The 21,933-nt window shown below is 44.9% G+C and overlaps 1 protein-coding gene across 4 annotated transcripts in view; it reads left to right on the top strand.

The window, feature by feature from the left end:
* LOC123747164 (mucin-17) overlaps positions 1–21,933 on the top strand; it is a 143,210-nt gene that overhangs the window by 40,278 nt on the left and 80,999 nt on the right. For all 4 annotated transcript variants that reach the window (XR_011224896.1, XR_011224895.1, XM_045729195.2 and 1 more), the window contains exon 2: positions 16,839–18,190. Coding sequence is in view for 2 of the 4 variants with exons in the window: in XM_045729195.2 (XP_045585151.1) it covers positions 17,974–18,190 (217 nt within the window). In the remaining 2 variants the exon portion in view is untranslated. The remainder of the gene's footprint in view (positions 1–16,838; positions 18,191–21,933) is intronic.

Raw genomic sequence — 21,933 nt, 5'->3', positions numbered from 1 at the left:
ATACATATGGAATGGGGTATCCAGTGTTGCTAGGGGTGACAGGCCATATATCACAATTATGTATCCATTCTCAACTGGAGACACCCACCATCCCTTTAACCCCTACTCAACACTCTCTCTCTCTTCCTCACTATAGCCCTCATTGACCTTGGGGCCCGGTCTCTAACTAGGCCTACTAATTAATGGTCTGGTCAGGTAGGCTGGAAGTCGAAGCTGCTCACTGCCTGGCCCATCACAGCTCATTTGATCAGGTATTTTATCTGGTTATTTCTCAAGTTCTCTCTTGAATATCGTGGGTAGTCGACCAGTTATGCTTGGCTTAGGTGTAATGTCAGGGTGATGAAAAGTATCAGGCCTTTGACATTGATAGAGTTCTCTCTTACAGCGTATCTAGAGAACCTCAGCTCTTCAACGGGGCTATTTTGCACTTCCTGCCATGTCTCCTGTGGTATTTCAATTCACAGATTTGGAACCATTCTCCTCAATTATTTGCAAGTGTAAATTATTATGTCTCTCTCCCGCAAGCGCTCTATATAGAGCGAGATAAGTGACATTCTGGACGGTAGAGCAACCGTCTCGCTTCATGCAGGTCCGCGTTCAATTCCCGACCGTCCATAAGTGGTTGGGCACCATTCCTTTCCCCCGTCCCATCCCAAATCCTTATATCCTGACCCCTTCCCAGTGCTATATAGTCGTAATGGCTTAATGCTTTCCCGCAATAGTTGCCTTCCCTTTCGTGAGTCTACTTTCAATTGTCTTATTCACTCACTCACTCTCACTCCCTCTCACTCCCTCTCCCTACCTCTCCCTACCTCTCCCTACCTCTCCCTACCTCTCACTCCCTCTCACTCCCTCTCACTCCCTCTCACTCCCTCTCACTCCCTCTCCCTACCTCTCCCTACCTCTCCCTACCTCTCCCTACCTCTCCCTACCTCCCCCTACCTCTCGCTCCCTCCCCCTACCTCTCGCTCCCTCCCCCTACCTCTCGCTCCCTCCCCCTACCTCTCGCTCTCTCCCCCTACCTCTCGCTCTCTCCCCCTACCTCTCGCTCTCTCCCCCTACCTCTCGCTCTCTCCCCCTACCTCTCGCTCTCTCCCCCTACCTCTCGCTCTCTCCCCCTACCTCTCGCTCTCTCCCCCTACCTCTCGCTCTCTCCCCCTCTCGCTCCCTTCTCTCTCTCTCTCTCTCTTTCCCTTCTCTCTCTCTCTCTCTCTCTCTCTCTCTCTCCCTTCTCTCTCCCCCTCTCCCTTCTCTCCCCCTGTCCCTCTCTCTCCCTCTCTCTGCTTAAATCCTCAATTCCAGTTTCATACCCTGTCCATCTCCCTTAAGCCTATTTCCTTTATCTTCCGTCTTATTCCCTATTCACCTCTCCACCTTCCATTTGTCTTTGGTCCTCTCTCACTCTTCCACAATTCCCCTTCTCCCTTCCCACTTTCCATTTCCATCAATCATGCTCTTCATGTTCTTTAATCCCCCGCCCCTTCCTCCATCTCCTACTCTCCTCTTCCTTCGCCTCCATCTCTTTCTCCTTTCATTCCCTATTCCTTACACCTCCTCCATTGGAACGTACCCTTAAACCCATTAGCGTTCTGCCCAGGGTTAATGGCATGTTCAGACCTATTTGGTTCAATGGACCTATTTTGTTCAATGGACCTATTTCGTTCAACGGACCTATTTCGTTAAATGGACCTATTTCTTTCAACAGACCTATTTCGTTCAACGGACCTATTTCGTTCAATGGACCTATTTCGTTCAATGGACCTATTTTAGTCAATGGACTTATTTCGTTAAATGAACCTATTTTATTAAATGGACCTATTTCGTTCAATGGACCTATTTTAGTCAATGGATTTATTTCGTTCAATGGACCTATTTCCACAAGGGCCCGCTCGGGCACTGCCCAGACAGATAACAAGATAACAGTGCTCTCTAATTGGTCGTTTTATCTGGCTATATAAATTAATGGTGGTTAAAGTGAAAGAAAAAGGGATAAATAGGAAAGGCGAGAGGTGAGAGAGGGAGAGAAGATAGAGGATTGAGAGAGGCGTTGGAGATACAAAGGAATAGAGTGGTGGTGGATAGCAAAACTGAAAATTAAACGAGGAGAGAGAGGGGTAGGAGAGAATAGAGGCTCGTGCATGTGTGTGTGTGTGTGTGTGTGTGTACTCACCTAGTTGTGCTTGCGGGGGTTGAGCTTTGGCTCTTTGGTCCCGCCTCTCGACTGTCAATCAACTGGTGTACAGGTTCCTGAGCCTATTGGGCTCTATCATATCTACACTTGAAACTGTGTATGGAGTCAGCCTCCACCACATCGCTTCCTAGTACATTCCACCTGTTAACTACTCTGACACTGAAAAAGTTTTTTCTAACGTCCCTGCGGCTCATGTAGGTATCATATCATTCATACATGTGGCAATCCAGAGGAATGAGGAGATCCCCTACTGTATTATATACACATATACATACACTGATACATATACATGCCTTAATATGGCCACTGAATCAATGATTTCCAACTAGATTTGAATATATCTTTAAGCACTGGCTTTCGGGCCATTCCTAAACCACCAGGTATTACATGCACCTGTCGTGGGTGCAGTTTCGGGTCTTAATTACAGAGGCAATTAACTAGTTCGTGCCAGAGCAGATAATAATTATCGACGTTCCTCGGGTTTGACGGGAATTCCGTCAGGGGACCTCTCTCAGTTCCGTTTATTCCGTCTGATTATTGAAACTGTTGTTACTGGCACTCTGGTTGCTGCTGCCGCTGATGATGATCCGTGCAGATGCTCCTGTTGCTTCCTTTCACATAGGCTATAATTTGAATATATAAAAGGATTATAGATTAATATTCTTTATAACTATACGTTATAAAATATACTATTCTTCCATTCCAGGAGAAGCCCAATCACTTGGGGTGGACGGTAGAGCGACGGTCTCGCTTCATACAGGTCGGCGTTCAATCCCCGATCGTCCACTAGTAGTTGGCCACCATTCCTTTCCCCCCGTCCCATCCCAAATCCTTATCCTGACCCCTTCCCAGTGCTATATAGTCGTAATGGCATGGCGCTTTCCGTTGATAATTCCCTCCTGAATGAGATAACGCGTGATTGGGTGGCACAGAGTTCAGTATCTAGTTAGCTTGACCAAAATTATTGGTCCTGGTTCGAGGGCTTAACTATTCGCTCCTGTTCACCCAGCAGTGATTGAAGAAATGGTTGTAAAGCCATTGTCGGATTGTGTTCTAGACTTGAGCTGTAGGAATTGAATCCTGGTATTTTTTTGGGCAATTTATAATAAATTTGCTATTTTTTTTGGACAAGCTCATATACATTCAAGTATATTTCGAGTATATCCTGGTAAATTCATGTTAAATCCTGTTATATTTAGCGAGTATTCTAGTATATTTAGTGAATATCTACTAGTATATTTTTGTAATATACTGGGAATGTATTACATAAATTTATAAACTATGAATATTCATTAATATTTTCATATACATAGTTAAATTGTGTGTATATCCAGAGTGAAGTTAGGAAGTTTGATAACAAAAGTATACCAAAACAGGGAATAAGAAACAAAAAAATTAAGACATAGTAGACTAAACATTAGTATATAAAAAAACAGGTTATATGAAACCGGAGAAGAATTGGAGCAGAAAGACACAACAGAATGATACCCAACACACACACACACACACACACACACACACACACACACACACACACACACACACACACACACACACACACCACACACACCACACACACACACACCACACACACACACCACACACACACACCACACACACACACCACACACACACACCACACCACACACACACACACACACACACACACACACACACACACACACTCAGGAACCTGTACATTAGTTGCTTGCCAGTTGAGAGGCGGGACCAAAGAGCCAGAGCTCAACCCCCGCAAGCACAACTAGATAAGTACACACACACACACACACAGATAACGTGATAACACACATTTTCAGATGCCTACTTCTCAGTCAAAATTTTCCGACTTGCTCTATACATAAAATCAAAGTTAATGAAAACCACTCCTAAAAAACACTAAAAATAACAAAAACCACTATATATAGTGTTTTTTATAACCACTAAAAAAAACAAAAAAACGTGGCATTACAAATTAAAAAGCCTAATCTTCAAAAAAAATGGAGGGAAAATTTTGTCTCATTCGGAAAATGAAATTTAGTGCAGGCGATGAGTCACAATAACGTGGCTGAAGTATGTTGACCAGACCACACACTAGAAGGTGAAGGGACGACGACGTTTCGGTCCGTCCTGGACCATTCTCAAGTCAATCGACTTGAGAATGGTCCAGGACGGACCGAAACGTCGTCGTCCCTTCAATTTCTAGTGTGTGGTCTGGTCAACATGAAACTTAGTTTTTCCCCTAAAATTCCTGAAAAGACAAGAGGGTTACTACAGAGAGAGACCCAGTCCCGGCTGGCATATATCCCAACCTCTCCCCAAAACCAGATTAGAAAGGAAGATCCTGATAAAAGAGAAAGTCTTAGATTAGATAAAGAGGATTCTTGCTCCAATCTAAATTTGGACTTGACAACAGGCTCGAAATAACTATATGTGGATAAATTTTGGACTTGAATATAAGTCCACTTTTTGATACTCACTTGACCATGGGATTGTGGTAAGGCTAATGAGGATCACTTGTAAATGGTATACATATTTTGGAAAACATTATATATCGTAAAGCAGAATATATTACGGCAGTTGAGTGGGATCGAACACGCGTATATCTCTGGACTCCCCAGACACAGACACACACACACAGCTGACTCCATACACAGTTTCAAATGTAGATATGACAGAGCCCAGTAGGCTCAGGAATCTGTACACCTGTTGATTGACGGTTGAGAGGCGGGACCAAAGAGCCAGAGCTCAACCCCCGCAAACACAACTAGGTGAGTACACACGGTTCACTGTTTTAAAGAATTAGATGATACTGCTATCTGGATCCCACGAATTTAATAAAATATTATTCGTACTGAAAAGCATCTTGATTTCTGGGATTAGATGAAATGGTTATCTATTAGAAGACATTCTGGTTTGATAGAATTTACTTTATTAACAAAATATATAATGAAGGCGAAGTAAAGACCCAATTTATGCTTAAGTGAATTAAAACCCAAATGTAAAAGTTAGTAAAAACATTAAAACCCAAATGTTTCGGTTGCAATCGAAACAATACAATGTTCTGTATACAATGTTATATCAATGTTATATCTTGAATAAAGTACCTCTGAAAAATTGGATTGAAAAAATCCAAATTTGAATCAAGGAAAAATTGGATTGAAAAAATCCAAATTTGAATCAAGGAAAAATTGGATTGAAAAAATCCAAATTTGAATCAAGGAAAAATTGGATTGAAAAATCAGAAATTGAATCTGTAGAATTTTATCTTCTCTGACTTCAAATGCACGCACTTTTCAGAGGCTGACAGCTTTAACAAATGACGATCTGAATTTAGCGAAAATGACAGCAAAGGCGCAGGAACAAGGTGGAAAAGTCCAATCTTTCTGACGGACTTTATCGACACGCTTCCTTATACCCGACTGAGTCAATATAAGAACATAAGAACAGAGGTAACTGCAGAAGGCCTACTGGCCTATACGAGGCAGCTCCTATTTATAACCACCCAATCCCTCTAAATCCCAATCCCCCAATCCCACCCATATATAACAAGAACCCTCTTAACCGACCTCTCAATGGGCACTTATCAAAATGTATAATTAGGTCTAAAGCTGACCAGACCACACACTAGAAAGTGAAGGGACGACAACGTTTCGGTCCTGGATCATTCTCAAGTTGATTCGATGACCGAAACGTCGTCGTCCTTTCACTTTCTAGTACGTTATTGTGACTCATCGCCTGCTTACGTCTAAAGGCTTTTAACGTGTTGAAACTTGGAGCTATATCAGTACTGAAGGCATCTTAAGGAGGCGGTCGCCTCGGGGTGCCAACAGATTTCCAGGACGCGTTGTCTAGCCCGAGTGACGGTCCAGAGACTTTGTGAGACGGCTGAATATTGTATCGCTATTGATATTCACCTGAGGAGCGCTCCTGCTTGGGTATCTATCTCCAGGCTATCCGTTTGTGGGATAGGCACTTGGACGCGTGTCTCAAGGGATAGATATGTTATTAAGGGGCTCCTCTAGGCAGCTTTTCCTTTGCAAATACACTGCCTACAGCACTTTATTATCATGGATAGTTTACTAAAACTTTGGTTTATAGAGAAGGAAGGATGGAATTATCATGGGGAAAGCGCCAAGCCATTACAACTATATAGCACTGGGATGGGGGTCAGGATTTGGGATGGGATGGGATGGGGGGAAAAGGAATGGTGCTCAACCACTTGGACGGTCGGGGGATTGAACGCCGACCTGCATGCAGCGAGACCGTCGCTCTACCGTCCAGCCCAAATAATTGAACTGGTTTATAGATACAAAGCCTGAGGAAACTAGTCTGAACGTCGACTATTTAAGTCTTTTGAAATTCCTCGTTTTAATGAGCCTTAACAAAATAATAACAAAATAATCGAGGAAATAATTTTTAAATTAGTTTTGTCCTTAAAAACTAGACAGCCTTTTTGATTCAAATTACCGGCCCATAATTACACTTAAATCACCTCCTTAACACGAATCACACTTGCCAAAGAAACTCATCTTCCCAGCCAACAGTCTCACGAGAAACTCAACGACTGAAACACTTTAAATCGGGAAATATTAATACGATTCTGAGACGCAAAGTAGTTCCATATATCGCCTCAGAAATGGTCTCAGAGGGGTCGGTGGCCCCATTCCTGTCTTGACAGGAAAGGGTTGGCACATGTTAGACGAAGGGAATAAGCCAAGTTTTCATGAATTAATTGTTTTTCGACTACCTAACCTACCTAACCTAACTTTTTCGGCTACCTAACCTAACCTAACCTATAAAGATAGGTTAGGTTAGGTTAGGTAGGGTTGGTTAGGTTCGGTCATATATCTACGTTAATTTTAACTCCATTAAAAAAAATTGACCTCATACATAATGAAATGGGTAGCTTTATCATTTCATAAGAAAAAAATTAGAGAAAATATATTAATTCAGGAAAACTTGGCTTATTAGGCAAATCAGGCCTTGCATATTAGGCCGAGAAGTGCGTTCTGGCTACTAGGTACGACATTATATATATATATATATATATATATATATATATATATATATATATATATATATATATATATATATATATATATATATATTATATATATACCGTCGACCTGAGCCGGGTCTTCCCAGCACCTAATCTTCCCAGGAATCTTCCCACACACCTCTTACAGCCTCGTAAGAGGTTGTAAGAGGCACCTCGGATGCATTTCCGATAGTTCCTTTTATATAAAAGAGGTGACGCCGAGGAAAATAAGACTCGAGTCCCTACCCAAACAAACATGATTCTGCTCCTTACTAAGGTCTACCCGGGACACGCAAGTTAATGTTGACACAAGTTCCGTGCCACTGTGGCCTCTTGACTCCAGGCAACACAGCCATTTCTCGCGGTAAATGTATCGTCAGGAACTCCACCAAAGGCTCTCCACTCCCTAACCAAACTTTTCAAATGGTTGTCATATGCAAATGAAGGCGTGGGAAGCTAAAGATATTTTAGCTCAAGGCTTTTGGAATTCGTGTTATCTTTTCATTTCCATAGTGTACCAAGCACATATTTTCTCTCCGTCTCTATTCGCTTCATGCAGGTCTGCGTTCAATCCCCGACCGTCCACAAGTGGTTGGGCACCATTCCTCTTCCCCTGTCCCATCCCAAATCATTATCCTCACCCCTTTCAAGGGTTATATAGTTGTAATAGCTGGCCCTTTCACTTGACAAGTCCCTTTCCTCCTCCCTCCCTCCCTCTCTCTCTCTCTCATCCCCTGCTTATTGTCATTAAGGACAAAGAAAACCGCGCACACGTACTTAGGAAGCATTAGCGAGAGACAACAGCACAAATGACGCCATTTCTTGCAACATTCAAAACAACTGATGTAACAGCAACACAAACACCCTCATCAAGGCCAGTAACACCCTCATCAAGGCCAGTAACACCCTCATCAAGGCCAGTAACACCCTCATCAAGGCCAGTAACACCCTCATCAAGGCCAGTAACACCCTTATCAAGGCCAGTAACACCCTCATCAAGGCCAGTAACACCTCATCAAGGCCAGTAACACCCTCATCAAGGCCAGTAACACCCTCATCAAGGCCAGTAACACCCTCATCAAGGCCAGTAACACCCTCATCAAGGCCAGTAACACCTCATCAAGGCCAGTAACACCCTCATCAAGGCCAGTAACACCCTCATCAAGGCTAGTAACACCCTCATCAAGGCCAGTAACACCTCATCAAGGCCAGTAACACCCTCATCAAGGCCAGTAACACCCTCATCAAGGCCAGTAACACCTCATCAAGGCCAGTAACACCCTCATCAAGGCCAGTAACACCCTCATCAAGGCCAGTAACACCCTCATCAAGGCCAGTAACACCCTTATCAAGGCCAGTAACACCCTTATCAAGGCCAGTAACACCCTCATCAAGGCCAGTAACACCCTCATCAAGGCCAGTAACACCCTCATCAAGGCCAGTAACACCCTCATCAAGGCCAGTAACACCCTTATCAAGGCCAGTAACACCCTTATCAAGGCCAGTAACACCCTCATCAAGGCCAGTAACACCCTCATCAAGGCCAGTAACACCCTTATCAAGGCCAGTAACACCCTTATCAAGGCCAGTAACACCCTCATCAAGGCCAGTAACACCCTTATCAAGGCCAGTAACACCCTTATCAAGGCCAGTAACACCCTCATCAAGGCCAGTAACACCCTCATCAAGGCCAGTAACACCCTCATCAAGGCCAGTAACACCCTCATCAAGGCCAGTAACACCCTCATCAAGGCCAGTAACACCCTCATCAAGGCCAGTAACACCCTCATCAAGGCCAGTAACACCCTCATCAAGGCCAGTAACACCCTCATCAAGGCCAGTAACACCCTCATCAAGGCCAGTAACACCCTCATCAAGGCCAGTAACACCTTTATCAAGGCCAGTAACACCCTTATCAAGGCCAGTAACACCCTCATCAAGGCCAGTAACACCCTCATCAAGGCCAGTAACACCCTCATCAAGGCCAGTAACACCCTCATCAAGGCCAGTAACACCCTCATCAAGGCCAGTAACACCCTCATCAAGGCCAGTAACACCCTCATCAAGGCCAGTAACACAAGCTTCTGTCAAAACCACAAGAAAATGAAAGAAAAATCGTCAACACAGCCTGGATTTTAAGTGAGAATGTCACAGAGATCTATTTTTATTTAGGAGTCCACTTACGAGATCTGTACCTCTCTTACGAGATCTGTACCCCTCTTACGAGATCTGTACCCCTCTTACGAGATCTGTACCCCTCTTACGAGATCTGTACCCCTCTTACGAGATCTGTACCCCTCTTACGAGATCTGTACCCCCTCTTACGAGATCTATACCCCCTCGAACGAGATCTGACCCCCCTCGAACGAGATCTGACCCCCCTCGAACGAGATCTGACCCCCCTCGAACGAGATCTGACCCCCCTCGAACGAGATCTATACCCCCTCGAACGACATCTGACCCCCCTCGAACGACATCTGACCCCCCTCGAACGAGATCTGACCCCCCTCGAACGAGATCTGACCCCCCTCGAACGAGATCTGACCCCCCTCGAACGAGATCTGACCCCCCTCGAACGAGATCTGACCCCCCTCGAACGAGATCTGACCCCCCTCGAACGAGATCTGACCCCCCTCGAACGAGATCTGACCCCCCTCGAACGAGATCTGACCCCCCTCGAACGAGATCTGACCCCCCTCGAACGAGATCTGACCCCCCTCGAACGAGATCTGACCCCCCTCGAACGAGATCTGACCCCCCTCGAACGAGATCTGACCCCCCTCGAACGAGATCTGACCCCCCTCGAACGAGATCTGACCCCCCTCGAACGAGATCCGACCCCCCTCGAACGGGATCTGACCCCCCTCGAACGAGATCTGACCCCCCTCGAACGGGATCTGACCCCCTCGAACGAGATCTGTACCCCTCGAACGAGATCTCACCCCCCTCGAACGAGATCTGACCCCCCTCGAACGAGATCTGACCCCCCTCGAACGAGATCTGACCCCCCTCGAACGAGATCTGACCCCCCTCGAACGAGATCTGACCCCCCTCGAACGAGATCTGACCCCCCTCGAACGGGATCTGACCCCCTCGAACGAGATCTGTACCCCTCGAACGAGATCTGACCCCCCTCGAACGAGATCTGACCCCCCTCGAACGAGATCTGACCCCCCTCGAACGAGATCTGACCCCCCTCGAACGAGATCTGACCCCCCTCGAACGAGATCTGACCCCCCTCGAACGAGATCTGACCCCCCTCGAACGAGATCTGACCCCCCTCGAACGGGATCTGACCCCCTCGAACGAGATCTCACCCCTCTTACGAGCACATGCAAGTGTTCAGAGGTAAGCTCACGAAAATCTCATGAGATTAGTCTCTTAAAGGCATATATTTCTGAACGTGTTTAACTTATGACGACCTTGATCGTCTCATACCCGTAGAGAATCTCGGTGGAAAGCCTTCAAGTTTTCGGTATATGCATCTGAAAACTCCTCAACCCTGAAGGATTCGAACCCAGACCACCAGGGCTCCTTGCATCTTAGCGTATCCAGAACATATCCCACTAGACCACACTGACTGTCCAAAAGGATTGAAACGAGCACATTCCACCAGTGAGGCATTTAAAGATAAACAAAGTGGTCCTTCTCTGGTCATATTTACGGGATCACCATAGCCCGTGCTACTTGCCCCGCTCCTGTGCTAGGTAAGTCCACTACGGGCTCACCATAGCCCGTGCTACTTGCTCCGCTCCTGTGCCAGGTAAGACCACAACGGGCTCACCATAGCCCGTGCTACTTGCCCCGCTCCTGTGCCAGGTAAGTCCACTACGGGCTCACCATAGACCGTGCTACTTGCCCCGCTCCTGTGCCAGGTAAGTCCACTACGGGCTCACCATAGCCCGTGCTACTTGGAACATGTTCCGAGGAGCTGAATCTATAACAACCACCACCCCAGGACTCTCGTCTCCAACCAAAATTCGTTTATATTTTGTGTTATATTAACACTTTAAAAACCATTAACTCCGAATATATGTAAACATTCATTTAATCTTTGGATTACGGTCTACAAACTTGCAAAGTGGACCACACTTCACTATAGTATGGTCCAAATGGTCCTTATCACTTGCCCTGAAACTGTGGTCCACGGGCGACACCTAACTGCTCCGCGGACCACTGAACTACTCAATTCCACTTCGGCGAATTAGGAATTAGTAATAATTTAGAAGAGATACCGGAGGGCAAGAGGAACAAGAGACTGAGGAACAAGAGACTGAGGAACAAGAGACTGAGGAACAAGAGACTGAGGAACAAGAGACTGAGGAACAAGAGACTGAGGAACAAGAGACTGAGGAACAAGAGACTGAGGAACAAGAGACTGAGGAACAAGAGACTGAGGAACAGAGCAATAAAGCAGGAAATAAAGACAAATGAAAAGAGAAAAGAAGAGTGGAAGAAGATTGACCGGACCACACACTAGAAGGTGAAGGGACGACGACGTTTCGTCCCTTCAATCGACTTGAGAATGGATTGACTTGGATCTATCACAATCGGCTTGAGAATGGATCGACTTGGATCTATCACAATCGGCTTGAGAATGGATCGACTTGGATCTATCACAATCGGCTTGGATCGATCACAATCGATTTGAGAATGGATCGACTTGGATCCATCACAATCGACTTGAGAATGGATCGACTTGGATCGATCACAATCGACTTGAGAATGGATCGACTTGGATCGATCACAATCGACTTGAGAATGGATCGACTTGGATCGATCACAATCGACTTGAGAATGGATCGACTTGGATCGATCACAATCGACTTGAGAATGGATCGACTTGGATCGATCACAATCGACTTGAGAATGGATCGACTTGGATCGATCACAATCGACTTGAGAATGGATCGACTTGGATCGATCACAATCGACTTGAGAATGGATCGACTTGGATCGATCACAATCGACTTGAGAATGGATCGACTTGGATCGATCACAATCGACTTGAGAATGGATCGACTTGGATCGATCACAATCGACTTGAGAATGGATCGACTTGGATCGATCACAATCGACTTGAGAATGGATCGACTTGGATCGATCACAATCGACTTGAGAATGGATCGACTTGGATCGATCACAATCGACTTGAGAATGGATCGACTTGGATCGATCACAATCGACTTGAGAATGGATCGACTTGGATCGATCACAATCGACTTGAGAATGGATCGACTTGGATCGATCACAATCGACTTGAGAATGGATCGACTTGGATCTATCACAATCGACTTGAGAATGGTCCAGGACGGACCGAAACGTCGTCGTCCCTTCACCTTCTAGTGTGTGGTCTGGTCAACATACTTCAGCCTCGTTATTGTGACTCCTCGCCTACAAGAGTCGAAGAACTCCACAATAACGAATAATTCCAATAACATCCCAAATTATAATGTCTCAAATCGACAGTAAATACCTGAAGATTCGAACCTGATCCCGGACGCAGGTTCGAATCCTCGTCACGGCCCTTGTGGATTTGTTTTACAGTAAATAATAATTACCAATATAGTCCTGATGAAAAAAAATATAATTAGCCTTCACTGTCGGCACACCGAAATACATTGAATTGTTTGCATATATAAAATTCGTCAATATCAAATGATACTGTTCCAATTTGCTCTGCATTGTTTAAAATACTGTTACCCAAATTCAGTTATTTTTTGTATCTTTTATAGCAAGCATTCTATATACCTTTTTTGGGGGGTGGGGGGGGGGGAGGGGCCAGAGGTTTGTTAATGCAATTTATTCAGGAAGAAAATTACATTAATATCGGGAGGGATGAAATTATCAGGGGAAAGCGCCAAGCCATTAGACTATATAGCACTGGGAAGGGGTCAGGATAAGGATTTGGGATGGGACGGGGGGAAAGGAATGGTGCCCCAACCACTTAAGCCAAATGTGGTTGAGCCAAATGTACGGTAGACTGAGATAAAGTCACCCACTAGTAATGTTACACATTCTTCACCGGTTGAATCTATCCACCTTTATCTCACATGGTCGGCGTTCGATTCCCCTATTCCCGCTCCTTGAGCAACATAAGGTAATATGAGAGTGATAAGAAAGCTTACGTCTCCGGCTGGATAAATAGACGTTTAAAAACTAATCCACATTTTAAACACTTCGAACAAGGAGCCTCATTAAGTAACTGTTTACTAGCCATTCGGGAAACTCATTAATGAGATAATTGGAGATGCTAATGAGGCAATTAACAGGTTTTCGTCGGCCCCGGAAGCGGAAGTGTCTTTTGAGGTGATTAAACGCCCTTAAAATTAGTCGACATTTATTACACACAGAAATCACACTAACGTGAAACAAATGAACAAATCCACAAGGGCCGTGACGAGGATTCGAACCTGCGTCCGGGAGCATCCCAGACACTGCCTTAATCGACTGAGCTACGACAGGGTAAAGAGACTTGAAACCGAAGTTCAAGTTCAGTAGAACTTCGGTTTCAACTCTTTTTACCCTGTCGTAGCTCAGTCGATTAAGGCAGTGTCTGGGATGCTCCCGGACGCAGGTTCGAATCCTCGTCACAGCCCTTGTGGAGTCGACATTAGGTTGTTCGCTAGTGTGAATGTTTTTGCTGTTCCGAACAGTTGAGAGCAAGAGTAGTATGACGGACGTTACGAGGCCGTACTGTGACGTCACGGGGTGGTACTGTGACGTCACGGGGTTGTACCGTGACGTCACGGGGTGTGGTGAGAGGTAAACCAAGCAGAAAAGGTGAGAGGTAAACCAAGCAGGAGGTCAGAGGATGGAGGGTAAACCACGTTTAAAAGTGACTGATGAGATCCCAGAGAGAAGACAATATGCTGGGATATATATTATCAAATCAACTTTACCCACCATAATGTGTGCGTGTGTGCGTGCGTGTGCGTGCGTGTGGGTGTGTCTACACCCAACACCCTTATCCTACACTGAGCGACACTGGTTAAGCTGTCCCAAAATCGTCTCTACCGTCTCAAGTATGATGCTGAAATTTTTTTGTGTACTTCGCGTGTATAAAATGCCTCGCTCCATCGTGGATAATACCCGGGTTTCTCGGGTATAAAGTCAGATACCCGCTACGAACGCAGTGCCCCAAGTACCCGCTACGAACCCAGCGCCCCAAATACCCGCTACGAACAGCGCGCCCCAATACCCGCTACGAACTCAGTTCGCAAACTGTCTGAAAACTTCATCCCCGACAGTGAGTCGTATAGCGTACAACACCCAAGAGAAACATATATACGTGCCAATGGGACCATTTTCTCACACCTCACGGCTTCTGAAGACACTGGAAGGGGGATCTTGAAGCTCCAGGGCAAATGTAGGAGGTTTATGCTGCCAGTATCGAGGCACCGCACTTCCAGAGAAAACACCTGATACAGGATGAGGCTTTTAGGTTAAAGCGACTGAAACAGAACTCTGGGAAGTTCAGCATCTGGAACAAAGAGCGTGACTGGGTAGCCTCCTCCTAGTGGCTTTCAACACAAGCTGACAGAAATAGCTATCAGTTTAATACACCAACCCGTTCTCGCAAATTTAATAAGTCAATATTGACTTATTAGTTGCGTGCATAGGTGACATACTAAACACAATAGTTTCCCTTGAAAAGCTTCATAGAAAACACCGACCTTATCTAACCTACTTAGTTCAACCACACACGAAACTCTAAGTGGGAGAATTTACCTCAGTGGATCTCCCCGAAGTAGGAGTCCTTGGGGTGCGTCTTCCCATCAGCCGAAGACGCTGGCGACTCGTAAATTAAGCGTCATATGACGTCAACTGATTTCCACATTGACAAGAGGGACAGGACGCTCTTAATTTGTCTCCTGCGACTCTGACAAGCTCAATGATTGTCAAAAGGAAGTCTCTCGTTCAGTTTCTCACTTGCCATTAATATTCCAAGGGAGGCCACGTCGCGTAATTGAATCTGACTGTCAAATTTGGGGATGAGTAACTTTTAACGTAGGAAACACGGTTTTCATTTGGTACTCACAGGGTGTAAAAGCACTTTGGGAGTGTGAGTGTGTGAGTGTGAGTGTGAGTGTGAGTGTGTGTGTGTGTGAGTGTGTGTGTGTGTGTGTGTGTGTGTGTGTGTGTGTGTGTGTGTGTGTGTGTGTGTGTGTGTGTGTGTGTGTGTGTGTGTGTGTATACTCACCTAATTGTGCTTGCGGGGGTTGAGTTCTGGCTCTTTGGACCCGCCTCTCAACCGTCAATCAACTGGTGTACAGGTTCCTGAGCCTATTGGGCTCTATCATATCTACACTTGAAACTGTGTATGGAGTCGGCCTCCACCACATCACTGCCTAATACATTCCATTTGTCAACCACTCTGACACTGAAAAAATTCTTTGTAATATCTCTGTGGCTCATTTGGGTACTCAGTTTCCACCTGTGTCCCCTAGTGCGTGTGCCCCTTGTGTTAAATAGCCTGTCTTTATCTACCCTGTCAATTCCTCTGAGAATCTTGTACGTGGTGATCATATCCCCCCCTAAACCCTCTGTGTGTGTGTGTGTGTGTGTGTGTGTGTGTGTGTGTGTGTGTGTGTGTGTGTGTGTATGTGCGCACTTTCACGTGCTAATAAGTAGCGTACTGAGTAGTGATCTTAGCTGCAACAGCATCTTCAATTCTCTCATCTCCCCCCGCTAGCTCGTCTCAGATGAATGATTCAACATCCTAGCTTTACTCAGCTTTCACCCCTAACATCGTCTCGGAGCAGCCAAGGCTACAGCCTCTCCTCTTGACCCATCTCCCAGCCCTCTAGCTCGTCCCAAGTCAAGGATGCAGCATCCTTGCCGAAGCCCTACATAGCCACCCCACCCTAAGATGCCATCAATTCAGATTTCATTGCTCCCTTGCGTCTTAACTCTCGCCCAAGGAGAAACGTCTTAGAATTCTGCCAGATGGATTATGTTTGAAACCTTTTCTCCTGTTGCCAAATAATTTTAAACTAATTTATAAATGAAGATGATTTATTTAGGAAGGAAGTATATGGACTCGTATTCAGGATAATGTGAATTGTTGTACTTGGAACATCTTGGATTTCAGAGAATTGTTCAAACGAAGATTGAGTTATGCAAGATGGCTTAGTTAGACATCTCTTGCTTCCATCCCTTTTCCTTCCTTCTGTCTCCTTCCCTCTCCATCATCTTATTTCTCTCTACCTCTCACCTTCTTCCACTTTACGTCACTCAACCTCTCCTCCTTCTTTCTCTTCTTCCTTTCCTCCATCATAACCTTCCCTTTTCCTTCCCAATATATCGCCCTACGTCTATCTGAACCTCCTCCTATCTTCTTCCCTCCCTTTCCACTACATTAGAGCAGTGGGAGGGAAGTTTACGTTCATCAGCACTATTCTTTCATTGCCTTGTGTGTCCCTTTCTTCCATCTCTTCTTTCTGGCGTTCCCTATGGCGTTCCCTTCCCTCCCTTCGTGGCGTTCCCTATGGCGTTCCCTTCCCTCCCTTCGTGTTCTTCTGTCAGGCTAAAACAGTCAAAACTGACACACTAACATGTCCCATTAAGTGACGAAGGTTTCTAAAAAGTTCTTGGTCTCCTCTACAGGTGTGTGGGAAGCTAACGTTCTTCACCTGTGTACTGAGGAGCCCCTTCACCTGTGTACTGAGGAGCCCCTTCACCTGTGTACTGAGGTGCCCCTCATCTATGCAACAGAAAGCCTCACCACTGACATCACCTCTGCTCCAGGAAACATCGAACCCTGCTTCACTTGTGCGCAGATACACTCGCTAAGCTTAGCCTGTGCACAGGAAAACTGTCTCGGCTTCACCTGAGCAACACACATTCAATTCCCTTCCCACTCGTCAATTTACTGCTCAACTAATTAAATATAATCAAATCCTAACTCAATCTGTTCCATCAAGCTGCGTATTAAAGAAGCATCTTGCTGAACAAATCCACAAGGGCCGTGACGAGGATTCGAACCTGCGTCCGGGAGCATCCCAGACACTGCCTTAATCGACTGAGCTACGACAGGGTTAAAAGGGTTGAAACCGAAGTTCTACTGAACTTACTGGATCCCGTAGCCTCTCCGAGGCACAAACCAGGGTTTTACACAACCTGTGTGTGAAGCATCTTGCTCTCTATTTCCCCAACCATAAAGAAATCATTTAAAACCATACAAAACCATCTCTTCCGATTTGGGGGATTTTGTAGTCATCTTCTTGTGTAGTTGAAGGCTGTATTATGCGGGACAATCATGGAAGATGGACTTTACGTAGATCTAACAAATAGGTGACAAACAATATTGCATAAGAACCTTGCAATACATACGCATGTATCGTACGCCTGGCAGGGAACAAACTCGTTCTCTACTCTGGTTGAAATTGCAAAGATTCGCGGCAGTGGAGGCAAGTCTTTAATATTATCAAGTGTTGGGGATTTTTCAGTGATACTGCTCTTCCCAGGTCATTGCCATGGACCTGTACCATCTTCGTGACCTGTCGGATCCAGCCAGGTCACTCTCGTTAGTGTAATGCTGACCTTTTGACCCCAGTGAGTCAAACTATGATCCAGTGATAGTGATTTTTGACCAAATGAATCGAGCAAGTCAAGCTGTGACCCATGCACCTGATCGAGGGAGAGCTGCGAGATAACGTCATTACCCCAATGCTGACTTGTCCTGACCTTAGAGACCTGTTGTTGATAACGAAGCCACGGTCCAGGAGACCAACCAACGCTCATGACGAATAACGGACCAGCCTCCAGCATGAAGTCTTTTGTGAACTGGATCATATTATTTTCTCTAGCCAGAATAGTGTCGGTGCAAGAGCCTGTCACCTCAACCACTACAGCTACCACCATCCCTACCACCACCACTACAACCACCACAACCACCACTGCTGAATACACATCAAATACCAAGAGAGTTGTAGTCACCATTGACTCTTCAACCGAGGGTAAGTCCTGCATTATAATTTGTTCTCTAGTTGTTATTTCTGTTATTGAATGTACCACAACTACTCTCCTCCTGTTATATTGTAACAACAACAACCACTACAACTATCACAACCAACTAGAAATTATTTATTTCAGCAGCTGTGTGGGTTATTAATATTCGTTCACGTGCATATTTATACCCATGATCCATTTCCTGGAAGACGTGGCCTAATTAAGAAAAAGAAAGGAGACAGAAAGGAGAGAAAGGAGAGAAAGGAGAGAGAGAGAGAAAGGAGAGAGAGAGAGAAAGGAGAGAGAGAGAGAAAGTAGAGAGAGAGAGAGAGAGAGAGAGAGAGAGAGAGAGAGAGAGAGAGAGAGAGAAAGTAGAGTGAGAAAGTAGAGAAAGTAGAGTGAGAAAGTAGAGAAAGTAGAGTGAGAAAGGAGAGAGAGAGAAAGGAGAGAGAGAGAAAGGAGAGAGAGAGAAAGGAGAGAGAGAGAAAGGAGAGAGAGAGAAAGGAGAGAGAGAGAAAGGAGAGAGAGAGAAAGGAGAGAGAGAGAAAGGAGAGAGAGAGAAAGGAGAGAGAGAGAAAGGAGAGAGAGAGAAAGGAGAGAGAGAGAAAGGAGAGAGAGAGAAAGGAGAGAGAGAGAAAGGAGAGAGAGAGAAAGGAGAGAGAGAGAAAGGAGAGAGAGAGAAAGGAGAGAGAGAGAAAGGAGAGAGAGAGAAAGGAGAGAGAGAGAAAGGAGAGAGAGAGAAAGGAGAGAGAGAGAAAGGAGAGAGAGAGAAAGGAGAGAGAGAGAAAGGAGAGAGAGAGAAAGGAGAGAGAGAGAAAGGAGAGAGAGAGAAAGGAGAGAGAGAGAAAGGAGAGAGAGAGAAAGGAGAGAGAGAGAAAGGAGAGAGAGAAAGGAGAGAGAGAGAAAAGAAAAAGAAGAGAAAGAACAGAGATAAAGGAGAGGGGAGAGAAAAAAGGAGAGAGAATTTTTCCCTGTATACCCACAGCTAGAAACAAGGCTTGGTCTCCGTATATGTACCACAGGTACACACGTACGAACCTAACAGTGAACATCCATGAACACTTTCATACACCACCTCACGTATAACAACACATCAAAGTTACCATTAATACAATACAATTTTATTTAGGTAAGGTACATACATACAATGAATATTTACAAGGATTGTTTGACTTATAGGTAGAGCTAGTACATACAATGCCTAAAGCCACTATTACGCAAAGCGTTTCGGGCAGGAAACAATCATCTTAAAGTAACTTATCAATCAATCTTATTATTAATAAGATGATTGATAAGTGATTATCAATCATCATTATCAGATAAGATGATTATCAATCATCTTATCATCGGGCATCTTAAAGTAACAATCACAGAAAAAGGCTCCGAAAGGCTTAAAAGGTTTTATTGAACGTGTTATAGAAGTGAATAACTTCCCACAATGTTCTCAAGCGCACTAAACAAGGCAATAAAGTTCAGTTTTCTTTTAAAGAATCATTAAAGAAATAATAACAGTAGTTTAGAGTGTCTTAAAACGGAAAATAAAATTCTGAGAAGATAGATGGCTAACGAACTAAAATTTCTGCATAGCAGGTTCAAGATATCCACGTTAATTATTTTTAAGTGAAAAAGGCCTACAGTGTGGGGTTATCTTGATATCTTGAGATGATTTCGGGGCTTTAGTGTCCCCGCGGCCCGGTCCTCGACCAGGCCTCCACCCCCAGGAAGCAGCCCGTGACAGCTGACTAACACCCAGGTACCTATTTACTGCTAGGTAACAGGGGCATTCAGGGTGAAAGAAACTTTGCCCATTTGTTTCTGCCTCGTGCGGGAATCGAACCCGCGCCACAGAATTACGAGTCCTGCGCGCTATCCACCAGGCTACGAGGCCCCCTTAGGCCGAGGGGGTGTTAAATGGCTTCTCAATATGGTTTGTGCAACAAATATTAAGAAGTTGCATGATATTGGGAGGAGTAGGGAACGATTATGAAAAACCTCCAAGACATTAAGACTATATAGCACTGGGAAGGATTGGTTAAGTAATAATTGTAATTACGAAGCAATAAGATGCTTATCTTAACATACTAAGGAGGTTAGGTAAGGTCGGTGTTTTCTATGAAGCTTTTCAAGGTAAACTAGTATGTTTAGTATGTCACATATGCACGTATTTAATAAGTCAATATTGACTGTAAGAAAGTGCGAGAACGGGTTGGAAGGGGTCAGGATAAGGATTTGGGATGGGACGGGGGGGAAGGAATGGTGGCCAACCACTTGTGGACAGTCGGGGATTGAACACTGACCTGCACGAAGCGAAACCGTCGCTCTACCGTCCAGGGAATCAGACTAGTTAATGTTGTTGATTAACGATGCATAGAAAGTACATGTACTGAAAGTATTCTAAGAATAAGCGTTCAAATACTACCTCTCCCACCTCTCTTGCAGCTGGAAATTGTAATTGCAAAATAAGACAATAAGGAACACCACTTTCCAGTTTAGTCTTCCCTGGAAATAACTGACATTTGCAAGCTTGCAGGCGATGAGTCACAATAACGTGGCTGAAGTATGTTGACCAGACCACACACTAGAAGGTGAAGGGACGACTACGTTTCGGTCCGTCCTGGACCATTCTCAATCGACTTGAGAATGGTCCAGGACGGACCGAAACGTCGTCGTCCCTTCTAGTGTGTGGTCTGGTCAACATTTGTAACCTTCTCCACCTCTCTCATTACTTAGTTACATTAAACACAAATGTTTCTGTTTACAGATTCCCTCTTACGCCCACCAGGCCTCGTAGCCTGGTGGATAGCGCGCAGGACTCGTAATTCTGTGGCGCGGGTTCGATTCCCGCACGAGGCAGAAACAAATGAGCAAAGTTTCTTTCACCCTGAATGCCCCTGTTACCTAGCAGTAAATAGGTACCTGGGAGTTAGTCAGCTATCACGGGCTGCTTCCTGGGGGTGGAGGCCTGGTCGAGGACCGGGCCGCGGGGACACTAAAAGCCCCGAAATCATCAAGATAACCTCAAGATAACTCCAACAACCCGGGTCTACTGAGCCTCCACCTGCCACCTCTTCCCTGTGTCTTCATTCTCTTCTTCATTATATATTCCTTTTAAAGCTAGATATTTCATTATTCCACTTAACAGCCTGTAGTTATCCACTTAACACTCCCTCTCAATTCCTCCTGCATTTTCCTCTAATCCACTTTCATCTTGCATCTCTTCATCTCATCACTAATTCTTCCACTCGTTCCACCTTTTCTTCTTCTTCTCTCATTTTCTATCTTTGAGTGCCTTTTTTCTATCATTTTCTATCTTTGAGTGCCTTTTTTCTATCATTTTCTATCTTTTCTATCAGGTGTCTTAATCTTCCTAACATTTTTATTCTCTTGCTCTCCCTTCACACCTTTCTTCATGTTCCTTTCATTCTACATAACCCCCTTCATATTCTTCCTTTTTACTCAATTATCCTTTCCATCCCAACCAAATAGTGCTACACACAGTTTAACAAAGTAATCAATACAAATCTGAAGTTTTGGTAGATAAATGAAGATGGAATATGCAATAAAGCCAATGAGATAATGAACTTGTGAAGCAGACCCCTGATGTTAAAGCTGTGGACACCAGCTTAAAGCTGTTACAATTTGCTTAGACCAGCACAAATCTGAAGACCACACCTCTGAGCCGTAATAACTAATCCAAATACTTCAGAGCATGTTTGTGAAACAAGTTAATATCTTCCAGAGTCTTAAAGTA

Source organism: Procambarus clarkii, chromosome 77 (assembly GCF_040958095.1).
Source record: "Procambarus clarkii isolate CNS0578487 chromosome 77, FALCON_Pclarkii_2.0, whole genome shotgun sequence".
Lineage (NCBI taxonomy): Eukaryota > Metazoa > Arthropoda > Malacostraca > Decapoda > Cambaridae > Procambarus > Procambarus clarkii.
This window is presented reverse-complemented; position numbering and strand designations above follow the sequence as displayed.